This window comes from Coregonus lavaretus (genome assembly GCF_964263955.1).
Source record: "Coregonus lavaretus genome assembly, chromosome: 25".
NCBI classification, from domain to species: domain Eukaryota; kingdom Metazoa; phylum Chordata; class Actinopteri; order Salmoniformes; family Salmonidae; genus Coregonus; species Coregonus lavaretus.
In genome coordinates, this window is record NC_140012.1 from 21,146,811 (window position 1) to 21,159,907 (window position 13,097).

General features: G+C 43.9%; 1 protein-coding gene across 1 annotated transcript; it reads left to right on the forward strand.

Annotated features, from left to right (window-relative positions):
- Window positions 1-173: 173 nt before the first annotated feature.
- Window positions 174-13,096, forward strand: LOC311100421 (protein unc-13 homolog D-like). Its single transcript, XM_084141335.1, has 34 exons — window positions 174-294; window positions 1,226-1,258; window positions 1,397-1,447; window positions 1,684-1,740; window positions 1,890-1,997; window positions 2,126-2,185; window positions 2,331-2,397; window positions 2,604-2,784; window positions 2,989-3,033; window positions 3,127-3,198; window positions 3,278-3,347; window positions 3,467-3,571; window positions 3,883-3,975; window positions 4,061-4,161; window positions 4,245-4,362; window positions 4,449-4,570; window positions 6,506-6,596; window positions 6,698-6,754; window positions 6,890-6,987; window positions 7,121-7,172; window positions 7,252-7,382; window positions 7,511-7,631; window positions 8,681-8,833; window positions 10,229-10,324; window positions 10,507-10,713; window positions 10,938-11,012; window positions 11,136-11,215; window positions 11,389-11,503; window positions 11,746-11,817; window positions 11,960-12,043; window positions 12,133-12,253; window positions 12,339-12,462; window positions 12,688-12,905; window positions 12,978-13,096. The coding sequence occupies exons 1-34, from the start codon at window positions 187-189 to the stop codon at window positions 13,088-13,090; spliced, it is 3,399 nt and encodes a 1,132-aa protein (XP_083997461.1). The 5' UTR covers window positions 174-186; the 3' UTR covers window positions 13,091-13,096.
- The last annotated feature ends 1 nt before the right edge of the window (window position 13,097 follows it).

A 13,097-nucleotide genomic window follows, 5' to 3' on the forward strand; every position in this document is an offset into this window, starting at 1 on the left:
ACATTGTGCAAGAGAAAGAGAGAGATGTCATTTGGACAAAGATGAAGAAACGGTTGCAAGCTACAGCAACCACCTTCAACAGGAAATTATGACTTCCGGTTGCTAAGCGATAGCACTGCGCTCTTGTATAGCTTCCCACCCACAAGACACAGCAGACAACACACAGCCACACACACTCAGCCATACATGTCTCACCAAAGAGGGGCGTTTGGCTGTTCATCCACCTCAGCCATGATGCCAAGCCAAGATGGAATCTCCACAACAGGAGACAACCTACTACAACCTCCCGATCAGGCAAGTACCAAACTTTGTCATGTAGAAAATAAGTTAATTTAATGTGTTCATATTTGTAATACACAACAAAATAAATCTAAAGCCTTCATCTTCTGTGAAACACCTTTATTGTATTGGTATTGGCCCGTCTTATTAGAAAGGGTTTATATTGCATTTTGGCACTATGGACATCATCAGGCTCCTGTGTGTGTGTTTAGAGTTTGATATCCTCTTAGATAACAGTTTGGGAGGACGGCCTCAACGGATGCTGAGGTTAAATTGGTTTGCGAAACTTTATTTTCCCCATCAGTTCAGTTTTGAGTGACTTCAAAATACCTTTTGTATTGAGAAGAAATGTGTCATGATCATTGATGTTTTACTAACACTTTAACTGACTCTTGTTTATCATTAATGTACTCGTTGTGTAAGCATTACATGCATTCCATTTGGTATTTTTAGATAAGATGTGACCATGACTCATACTTCGGTACTACTCAGTGTTTCTGTTTGAGGTCAGATGATACTGTACGGAGAGGGATGTGTTTTCACTTTTCATAAAAGAACCACAGACAAGACAGCCATAGTTTTGATACCTGTGTGTGTCTGTGTGCGCGCGTGTGTGTATGCATGTTTTATGTGCATTCTTTTTTATCCAATTCTAAATTTGAGTACAGAGACTGGAGTAGGGTAGTTTCCATATCGCCTTCAATGAGGAAGTCCCTGCCAGAATCGACGCTTATCTGACGTGTGTCACCCTGACTATGCATGGGATTGTTTCACATTAAAACTCAGACATTTCTCAAGCTCCCCACTAATGCATAATTGATATGTCACAGCAGGTACATTTGGCCTATCTAAAGCGTGTATTTCTAGGATAAGTATAGGGCCAGGGGTTTCTTGACCACCAGTGGCTAAACTGTGTTGTTTCCCTTCCACATTTGCCTCCATACAGACTTGTGGCTCAACTAGGAACAGACAGAGACAGGTAGAGTGAGAAGAACCTCTCCACTTCAATTGTATATTTTAAATATGCACAAAATATTAATGTTATTTTGCTATACATGCTTCCCACAACCAAGGGTTCCTGTATTACAGTATTGTGTGTAACCCCTCTTTCTCTCAGAGCTCCCCTGCCCGTAAACTGGGGATGACCAGAAAACAGAAGGACAGGAGGGTAGGTCCAGCTCCTTTTTTCTCCACCTAGGGACTAGTGTTGTTAAGCAGTATGAGCTAAAGCCTTGTGCTGCAATGAATATCGTAATCAATAATGCTGTGTCTTGATTGTGTCTGTCATTATCAAATAAACTATTAAGTAAGTTTGTACACAATAACTTTATGAACTGTGACTTTGACTTCAGCATTTCCTGAATACAGCACACACAGTAGATAACATGATCTATGTACTTTCAGGACTTTAAAGAGAATGAGAACCCAGAAGAGAAAGAGAAAAGACATAAGGAGCAAGAGGTATTATCACTATAACTTATAAGAATTGTGCTTGTTTTCATATACTTTTTTTCTACAGCAGGTGACATTAGTAGGCCTTTCAGAGTCCATATTGAAGGTTCATGTTTGACCGTCTTCTCTCTCTTTCTCACACATCTTCTCCCTCCCAGCTCAAGCCGCTGTATAAAGAGCTGCTTTATACTATCACCCACATGCTGGGGAAGCCAGCCTCGGCAGAGGTCTTCACTGACAACCAGCTCCACCAATACATCAGAGAGGTGACAATCTAACCAAACAAACTCAACTAACCCTATACTATACTAACCCTCTCATTTACATTACATCTAACCAAAAATGCTATGCTTTGATTATTTCATTGTCCCAATACTAATACCTCCCCCTTTAGGCTTTCTCTATGGCAGTGGATGAACACCAGAGTCTGACAGAGAGAGTCCAGAGCACAGAGGTGAGTTAGCAGAGGAGTTTCATAGGTCTATGAGAAGCCATTTGACCCAGCAGTATTTACCTATACAGTATCTAAGGGGGTTTTGTCACATGCAAGAATCTACCTATTCTTTTTCTGAGTTCCTGAGTCTGAGTCTTGTCCACAGCCTCCAGTCTACTGTCTGATGGCCACTGTGAAGGAAGCCAAGGGCATCCTGGGAAAAGACGTCAGTGGTACGTCATCCTCACCTCAGATCTGTGAACGCAATCAAATTCACTTAGGGTTAGGGTAAACTATTTTGATTATCTGGAGGTGGCAAGAGATTTCTCTATTTATGTTGGTCCGTTTAGGAACTACAGATCTGGCAGAGGTTTTACTATTGTGGTCTGCGAATCCAACTATAGCTGACCTCCATTGTGTTGTATTATGTTGTCCCCAGGTTTCAGTGACCCATACTGCTTACTGACCATCCTGGAGGATGAGAAGGAGAGCAGGACACGGCGGTCCAGACCTAAACCCCGTAAAGCCGTGGTGAAGGACGCCGTCTCAGACGAGAAGGTTTTCACGACAGACACCAAGATACAGACCCTCAACCCCATTTGGAACCAGACCTTCGTACTGTGCGTGAAGGAACATTTACATAGCACCTAGAACCTATAAATAAAACAAACCTATGAGTTTACTTTACATAGGGTATCTTGAAATTGCCTGGTCCCAGATCAGTTTGTATTGCCTTGAACATCCTGATAAAGTAAACACTGAAGCTACTCCATGTGGTGTCTTTCATGGAGATTGTAAAAAATTTTCTTCCCCTGGGCTGGTAGGGAGTTTGAAGACACTGCAGGGGCCAGCTTCCACATCGAGATGTGGTGAGTTACCAGTAAACCATTGTTTTGTTAGGTTGAAGTAAAAGACACTCAATTTTTTTTCATATTCATTTCTGATCAATCTCTCTCTCGTAGGGACAAGGATGAGGAGGTGTCTCTGGCACAGAAGCTAGAGGAGATCAGAACGAATTTCCATGGACTGAGGAGGTAGAGCTTGCATACACGCACACGCACACACACACACACACACATTATCACAATGTTGATTGTTTCTGATCCCATTCAGGATGTTCAAGGATGCTAAGAAGGAGAAAGGCCAGGATGATTTCTTGGGAAGCATTGTGCTGAGACTGAAGGTAAAGCAGTTTCTAAACACGCACGCATGCGCACATGCTCACCCACCCTGATGCTCACCATGCAACACTCCCTGTGTGTGTGTGTGTGTGTGTGTGTGTGTGTGTGTGTGTGTGTGAAGGACCTGCATTTTACAGAGGATAACTGGTATGTTCTGGAGCCGAGGACAGAGACTTATCCAGATCGGGGCCAGTGTCATCTGCAGCTCAAATTCATCCATAAAGAGGTATGGAGCTCAAGTCCCCCTACAACTCTCTACTGGCAAATTATGTTTAATAAAGCAGAATTGGTCAACATAATGAACACACAAAACCAAAGTTGTCAATCTACACATCTAGTCAGACTGATGAGAGAAACACCCAAGGAGCAGGGTGGTCTTTCTCTTACAGTAACCTTTTATTAACAGTAAGTATAGTTGTTGATCTACAGTAAGCTTAGTTTATCACTTGTAGTTGGTGAAATGTCTACTGTACAATTGTATTTATTGTATGTAGAAAAAGAAACAGACCGATTACAGTATGTGTTTGTCTGTGACAGAGAGACGGGACATTGAGTGCTGGTCGTAGTGCTTACGTCAACTACTGCGGGATCCTACAGCAGTTTGTCCAGTCACACATCTCTAAGCAGCAGGTAATAAATGTTCAGTTCCAACATTTCACAGTCATATACCTGTACATCTAGTGGTTAATCTGTGAAGGTAATACACCTGCCTCAGGGTAGTGGTCCATGGAAGGGGGAGTTGTGTGGGGAGGGACAGACCCTGTTGGAACTCTACGCCACTCAGAATAACCTCTCACCTTTCCTGCAGGACCTGGCGTAAGTAGGCTACCACACACTCAAAACACATACACACATCTACACTCACATGCATGTACAAATTGACACTATATGTCTTATAGGAAGTGGGTGGCCTACAGTAAACTCTACCAGAGTTTAGAGGTGGACTCCTCAGTACTGCTCCAGCAGCTGACCAGTATAGAGTACCACTGGCACCAGCAGGAGCTGCCCCACCAACAGGTAAGACAGGCTTTACTTTGCTATTTGCATATTATATACTGTGTATATCTTTTACTAATGAAATAAACACAAACATATGTGTACAGAAACAGGAGCTAGGGGACTCTCTCCATGGTTTCCTGCAGTACGGACTGTGTCTCGTGGCCAAGTACAGAGACATCTTTCCCCCAACGCAGGACGCTACCACTCGCCTACACACACTGCTCAGGTACCCTACTGTATGTATGTGTGTGCGTATGTGTGTGTATTTGTATTTATTATGGATCCCCATTAGCTGCTGCCAAGGCAGCAGCTACTCTTCCTGGGGTCCTGCAAAATTAAGTAAGTTATACAATTTTTTAAAACATTACAATACATTCATAATAGATTTCACAACACACTGTGTGTCCTCAGGCCCCTACTCCACTACCACATATCTACAACACAAAACCCATGTGTACGTGTGTGTATAGTGCGTATGTTATCATGTGTGTGTATGCATGTGTCTGTGCTTATGTTTTTGTTGCTTCACAGTCCCCGCTGTTCCTATGTAGTACTGTGTGCCTCCCATAGTCTGTTCTGGACTTGGGGACTGTGAAGAGACCTCTGGTGGCATGTCTTGTGGGGTATGCATGGGTGTCTGAGCTGTGTGCTAGTCATTTAAACAGACAGCTCGGTGCTTTCAACATGTCAATACCTCTTACAAATACAAGTAGTGATGAAGTCAATCTCTCCTCTACTTTGAGCCAGGAGAGATTGACATGCATATTATTCATGTTTGCTCTCTGTGTACATCCAAGGGCCAGCCATGCTGCCCTGTTCTGAACAAATTGCAATTTTCCTAAATCCCTCTTTGTGGCACCTGACCACATGACTGAACAGTAGTCCAGGTGCGACAAAACTAGAGCCTGTAGGACCTACCTTGTTGATAGTGCTGTTAAGGTAGATCAGCGCTTTATTATGGACAGACTTCTCCCCATCTTAGCTACTGTTGTATCAATATGTTTTGATCATGACAGTTTACAATCCAGAGTTACTCCAAGAAGTTTAGTCACCTCTACTTGCTCAATTTCCACATTATTTATTACAAGATTTAGTTGAGGTTTCAGGTTTAGTGAATGATTTGTCCCAAATACAATGCTTTTAGTTTTTGAAATATTTAGGACTGACTTATTCCTTGCCACCCATTCTGAAACTAACTGCAGCTCTTTGTTAAGTGTTGCAGTCGCTGTAGTAGTGCCACAGGTGTAGAGAGGAGTAGGCAGGAGGCAGTCGCAGGTTTAGAACTACTGAATTTATTTAAGCACCATAGATCAAAGCGGGACGAAACCCAAACGCTGTTGTGCTCAAAATATATCTTAATAAACAAAAGGCACAGGGTGAACCCAAAGTGCAAAATATAAAGTACTCAAGAAATGGTAGGAGAGATTCCTCTCAGGAAAACAAGTAACATATAAAATGACCGACAAAGACAAATGGCAGAGGGAGTGTATATATACAGTGATAGAGTGGGGATTGGAACCAGGTGTGTGTAATAATGACGAGAACAGTCCGGGGTTGATGAGTGAAGGGTGTTTGCCAGCAGTAGGTTCGGCAGCAGCTAGAAGGCCGGCGACGCCGAATGCCTGAGCTGGACAGGAGGGGGAGCCAAAGCGAAGGCTGGTGTGACAAGTAGCTGACGTGTATAGTGTTGAGTCATCCGCATACATAGACACACTGGCATTACTCAAAGCCAGTGGCATGTCGTTAGTAAAGATTGAAAAAAGTAAGGGGCCTAGACAGCTGCCCTGGGGAATTCCTGGTTCTACCTGGATTATGTTGGAGAGGCTTCCATTAAAGAATACCCTCTGTGTTCTGTTAGACAGGTAACTCTTTATCCACAGTAAAGCAGGGGATGTAAAGCCATAACACATACGTTTTTCCAGCAGCAGACTATGATCGATAATGTCAAAAGCCGCACTGAAATCTAACAAAACAGCCCCCACAATCTTTTTATCATCAATTTCTCTCAGCCAAGTGCTGTGTTTGATGAATGTCCTTCCCTATAAGCGTGCTGAAAGTCTGTTGTCAATTTGTTTACTGTAAAACGTGTGTGTGTGAGTGTGCGATATATTATGTGTTTAACACAGATCTAATGAACAACCTGTGTGTTGTTTTGTTGTAGGATCCTGTCTCAGGTCTGTAAGACGCAGGCATTTCAGAAGCTGAACCCAGCTCAGTTTGACCTACATGACGAGGTCAACGAGGCTGTACATGTAAGTACATATAGAAAGAGTACTATAAAGACTACAGTTAATACTGTAAAAGATCCACAGAGCTATTACTCTCTAAGACTGAATGTCTTTGTTTGCCTCAGTCTGGTACACAGGAGTGGTTCACCATAAAGAAAGGGTTACACCAGCCCATGACCAAGGTAGGCTAAAGACAAGGGAAGAGAGACCCCTCCCACATATCACTTTCAAAGCACATCATGCACTTCTTTACACACTTTCCCTTTACACACATTCTGTAACTTTATCTCCCCCCCCCCCCATTTCTCTCTTCCCAGGACCTGACAGAGACTGTGAGTGCTCTCTCTAGGCTGATAGGTGAAGTACAGCAGGACATCAAGCACAACAAGGACAGCTGGAATAGAGTGTTTGTCAGGTAAGAGACAGACGACCATACAGAACATGTATGGTGGGAGGTGTCATTATCTGTCTTGAATACGAAGAAGGTCTGCTTGTTAATCACATGAATGGACTTGAATGGGGTTGTTTTTCTTTCTCTCTCTCTGTAGTGCTGTGCAGGTGGATGTGTTCACTGTAGTCTACCAAAAGCTGGACTCCCTGGTAAGTGGAGTCCAGCTTTTTTTACTCTCTACCTCTCTCTCTCCGCTGTATAACTCACACCTTTCCCCCTCTCCTGTAGCTGGCGGGGGAGGTGAGAGACACTCTAAGGCTGTTGGAGGGCGAGATGGAGCAGAGTTTAGCCAATAGCCTGTTCCCTCTCTACCTAAGTCTACAGGTCATCCACAAAGACAAGGCCTTCCTACAGAAAAGGTAAGAGATTACTCCCTTATGCTACAAACTCAGTAGTACACACTACTTATACACTACTCCCTTACACATACTCAGTATTTCACACTACTACACTATATGATAGAGCTAAGGCTGTTGTGTTGTTTCAGGGGTAATCTGTTGGAGCTGACTAACTTCCATGAGGGCTTCCGTGAGGCGCTTCCCTATTGGTTGAACAAGGCCTTCAGCACCACTCTGGAACGGGTGGAGAGAGCTGTACAGGTGGACCAGGTAACATACTATTATAACACTACACCTAGAATAGAATAGAATTCCACCCACTCCTCAATCAATCAAAACTACCATTACCCTGCCCATTCTCCCTCCAGCAGAGGCGGAACTTCAGCTCCTTTCACCAGGTTAAATACACACACCTGCAGGCAATTAGTGGCAGCCTGACAAACCTCCAGTTGATACCTTTCAGCGTTTGTAGTTGTTTAGTAGGTTATACCTTTTACCTGTGGATGCATTTATTGAAAATAAATCATCTGTACCATCCTTCATACCGTCCTATCATCCCTGCTATTACATTCTACGATTAAACCGGGCTATAGCCTTTTGAACTGTTCTCCATATCTCTGTGTGTTCTTACTGACACAACACCACGGTAGCCCATACCAACATCAGCAATACAACCTATACAGTCCTTTCAGTCTACCAGTTTTTACAATAATTTAATTGAATAATATAATGAAATTGAATAGATACCAGCTAAAATATTCACTGTACACCTTAGTTGCACTCCAGTCTGCTTTTCACCTCATTTATCACCTGATATCCTCAACAAAAGGCGCATCTCGATAGGTGGTCGAGGTATCCTCATGATATGGCACAAGTGGGGGGATGGGACTTTCCTATTTTGTTCTCTATTGCTCCTCTACTTTTAGCGCAAGCAAGGGGGAGGCCGATGACATCAGAGGGCACCATCAGACCAACTCCTTGAATGGCCTACTTCTTGAAGTTTGCAGTTGTCTAAAAAAAACACTTTTTCCTCAAAACATATTTTTGTGTACATTACTGTATTTATACGTGGGATATTGTTTTTCAACTGGAAAAGTTCCAAAATAGCTGGAGTGCATCTTTATAGCCAGGTATCCGCCTCTGGCCTGCTGGCCCCCCTTTTTTTTATTGTAAAGTGGTTAACCCACTGGCTATAGGGTGAATGCACCAATTTGTAAGTCGCTCTGGATAAGAGCGTCTGCTAAATGACTTAAATGTAAATGTAAAATGTAAGATACTCACTCACTCAATCCCTCCCTCACTCTCCTATCTTCCCCCAGCTCCAGCCACTGCAGTCAGGCCCGGTGCCCATAAAACACAGCTCATCAGCAGTAGACCTGGTGGCCTGTGTCCAGCCCATCTGTCAGCTGTGGGAGCAGCTCTCCTGGCCAGACCCTGAGGAGGCCTTCATGCTCATGGTCAAACTCACTGAGGTACTGCATCATAAACATACATTATCATGCAAGTACACATAGTACAGTCGTATGAAAAATGTGGGCACCCCTCTGAGGCTGCATAATAATTTACTCTGTCATCACAGAAAATGATCACAGTGGCATGCCATTCATTTTCTAATAAAAGCTGAGTACTGGGGTTATGTCCAGACACAGATTTTTAGTGTAGCAATATTAAGTTGTATGAAATTAAATCAGATGTGAAAAATAGGCTATGCAAAAATGTGGGCACCCTTGTCATTCTGTGATTTGAATACCTGTAACTACTTAGCACTGATTAATTGGAACACACAATTGGTTTGGTGAGCTCGATAAGCCTTGAACTTCATAGACAAGTGCATCCAATCATGAGAAAAGGTATTTAAGGTGGCCAATTGCAAGTTGTTGTTCTCTTTGACTCTCCTCTGAAGAGTGGCAACATGGGGGCCTCAAAACAACTCTCAAATGACCTGAAAACAAAGATTGTTCAACATTATGGTTTAGGGGAAGACTACAAAAAGCTATCGCAGAGATGTAAGCTGTCATAGTGAGGAAATGGAAGACCACAGGCACAGTTCTTGTTAAGGCCAGAAGTGGCAGGCCAAGTAAAATATCGGAGAGGCAAAGGCGAAGGATGGTGAGAACGGTCAAAAACAGCCCACAGACCACCTCCAAAGACCTACAACATGATCTTGCTGCAGATGGTGTCACTGTGCATCGTTCAACAATTCAGCGCACTTTGCACAAGGGGAAGCTGTACGGGAGAGTGATGCGGAAGAAGCCTTTTCTGCACACACGCCACAAACAGTCGCTTGAGGTATGCAAACGCACATTTGGACAAGCCAGCTTCATTTTGGAATACGGTGCTGTGGACTGATGAAACAAAGATTGAGTTATTTGGTCATAACAAGGGGCGTTATGCATCGCGGCAAAAGAACACAGCGTTCCAGAAAAACACTTGCTACCCACAGTAAAATTTGGTGGGGGTTCCATCATGCTGTTATTAGAGGCTATAGGAAGCGTCTAGAGGCTGTTGTTTTAGCAAAAGGAGGCTCTACTAAATATGTATGTGATTTTTCTGTTGGGGTGCCCAAATGTATGCACCTGTATAATTTTCGTTTTGATGCATATTGCACATTTTCTGTTAATCCAATAAACCTCATTTCACTACTGAAATATTACTGTGTCCATCAGTTATTTGATAGATCAAAATGAAATTGCTGATCCAAACACCCAATTATTTATAAATGGAAATCATGGAAATTGTCAGGGGTGCCCAAACTTTTTCATACGACTATCTCATCATAACCAGACAAGAACATGCTCTATCATACATTTACTATTGTTGGCATACACGTTTTTGCTCATTTTCGTGTGTGTGTGGTGTGTGTTCAGGACGTGTGTAAGATTGTTGTGAACTACTGTCGTATCCTGAAGGATCGGGTCAGGGAGCTGTCTGAGAACTCAGACCACGGCATCGCTGTCAACATGGTGAGGGGGAGAACAGTCCTGCCTCTATCCCTTCCACTTTCATTTATTTTCCTTCTCTCTTTCTACTTGTGTCCATCTCAATCACCGTTTTTGTGTGTCTCTCTTCTTCTCTCAACTACATTTAAGTGAATTATGTTAAATGCCATCTCTCTGTGTCTCTCCCTCTTTCTCTCCCCCCCCAGCTGTGTGTAGTAGTGAATGACCTGGAACACTTGAGATCAGTGCTGACCCGCCTTCCCCAGCAACTCAACTGGGCAGGACTTCGAGAACGCACCCTTCAAGTGATAGGGGACCCTCAGTTCCACAATGTGCTCCCCTCACAGCTGCAGCATGCACATGGGGTCCTCAACAAAGAGATACGCTCTGCCTTAGAGACCGTTGGACGGAAGGTAGGGGTTTAGGAGAGAGGGGAGGGGTTCAATGGAGGAGAATCAAAAGAGACCTAGACCTGGGCTGCGTTCAGTACGTTTTTACGTTCTGGAACGTTCAATTAAACGGAAACGGTGCTGTATTGAATGACCAGTTGAAAAACGGGGAGGGCATTCGCCCATTAAGACCCAAAAGCTTGAGAAATTGCCCTATAGTTGAAGTATCTCTCTCTCGCTCTCTCCAGCTGAATTCAGACATTGCGATGTACGTCCGTAGCATGTCTACTCGATGCAGAATCCCCTCCAAGTCCACTGAAGAAGTAAGAAACTGTCATCAGCCATTTCCGATTCAGCAATACCGAATTTATAGACAAACATTTCCTTGACTTATGAAAAGCATATTACTGTAACTGACGAACTGTTCCATGTGTCACCTATCGTAGGCTGTGGTTCCCCTGATACAATATCTGGAGAGGGAGCTGCAGTACATGAATGAGAACCTAGTCCAAGAGAACTTCAACAGGTACACGTACACACACATGCCTGTAGTGCCGATCATACACTCACCTGTGGTTCAACTGGTACTGAACATTTATTACCCTCTTTGTTCCAGCATACCTGTATGAATATCTTAGAGCAGTAGTTGCCAAGCCTTTCAAATATTCTTGTCATCTCCACTCTTCCTTCCTTCCCTAGTCTGTTGACTCCGTTGTGGACTAACTCCATAAGGACCTTATACCAGGTAGCTACACAGCAGAAGCAGGAGGAGGGACTCATGGTGTTCTGTCAACGACTGCAATACACACTCCAGGTTAGTATAGTACCGAGTACACACTCCAGGTTAGGACAGTACTGAGTACACACTCCAGGTTAGGACGGTACTGAGTACACACTCCAGGTTAGGACGGTACTGAGTACACACTCCAGGTTAGGACGGTACTGAGTACACACTCCAGGTTAGTACAGTACTGAGTACACACTCCAGATTAATGCATTATTCTTAAATACACACTTCAGGACATTTCTGACTGTGTGTTGATGTGTATGTTGCAGTGTCTGGAGCAGTGTTTTCATGCTGAGGGGAATGGACTGCCACTGGATACCCTTCACACAGACGACTACAAGGTGAGTTCATGTTGGTTACATTGCACATTATATTGTTATAAACTTATGGTTCTATAAGGACATGTAAAAACATGAAATGGGTGACCTTGGGTTATGAATACTGTACAATAACTCTCTTTCCTCTCTCTACTCATTCTTTGAGATTCTGAAAGCTCATCTGACACACAACTCTCTCAACTGCCAGCAGCTCATAGAGAAATTCCTGGATAGAAAAGTATGGGAGCAGGTAAGAGCCTATTCTATTTGTGTTGTATAACAGTAAAAAGTATGTCTATACAGAATACATTTGAATCTGTGTTTGTGTGTGTGTAACAGAAGGTTTACAGTGGAGAAAAGTACGGCGCGGTCACACTCATAGCATCCTACAGGAGGTCTGACCATAGACTCAGAGTGGAAGTATTGAATGCAGCTAACCTCCTACCCATGGACTCCAACGGTAAGTGGTTTCCTCTTCTTGTCTCCTTCTAGACAGGTCTACTAGACAGGTCTTCTTACAGATCAGATCTCCTGTGTCTCTCCAGGTTCCAGTGATCCGTTTGTCCAGTTGTGTCTGGAGCCTCGTCATGTGTTTTCTGAGGTGGAGCCTCGCACCACACAGATCAAGAACTGTGACCTCAACCCCCTGTTCGACGAGGCCTTCGAGTTGTAAGCACTAGCTCCAACTGCTACCCTTCAGTCACTACATTGATGGCATAAGTCTCTCAGATCTTTGTTGAAAATGTGGATGCATTAAAACAACCACCTTTTTCCACTTCAACCTTGCCTCCTACTCATCCTTACCCTTAGGAACTATACAAGTAATCATCTCTCTCACAACCCGCTCTCATTCCCCTCTTCACCTTCTCTATGTACCCCCACCTTCCCTGTCAGTATGGTGTCGGTGGAGCAGTGCCAGGCTGCAGGGGCATGTCTTGTGGTGACCGTATTGGACTATGACACCCTGAGAACAGACGACTTCGAGGGGGAGGCCTTCCTGGCTCTGAAGGCAGTGCCGGGGGTCGGAGGGGGGTCAGGGGATGGACAGGGGCACCAGCCAGATCCCTCCCCGGCCCAGATACGCCTGCCGCTCATACACCCCAAACCAAATGGTATGATTTGGAATTCAGTTCTGTGAAAATTAACACAAACGTGCATGATACTGAAGTGTGTGTTCTCTCCAGATGACAGTATCCTGAAGCTGTTGGAGTCACGGAGAGGAGAGCGAGAGGCTCAGGTGTTTGTGAAGAAACGCAGACAGAGAGAGAAACAGTCACAGGAGGGGAAACAACAATAACACACAG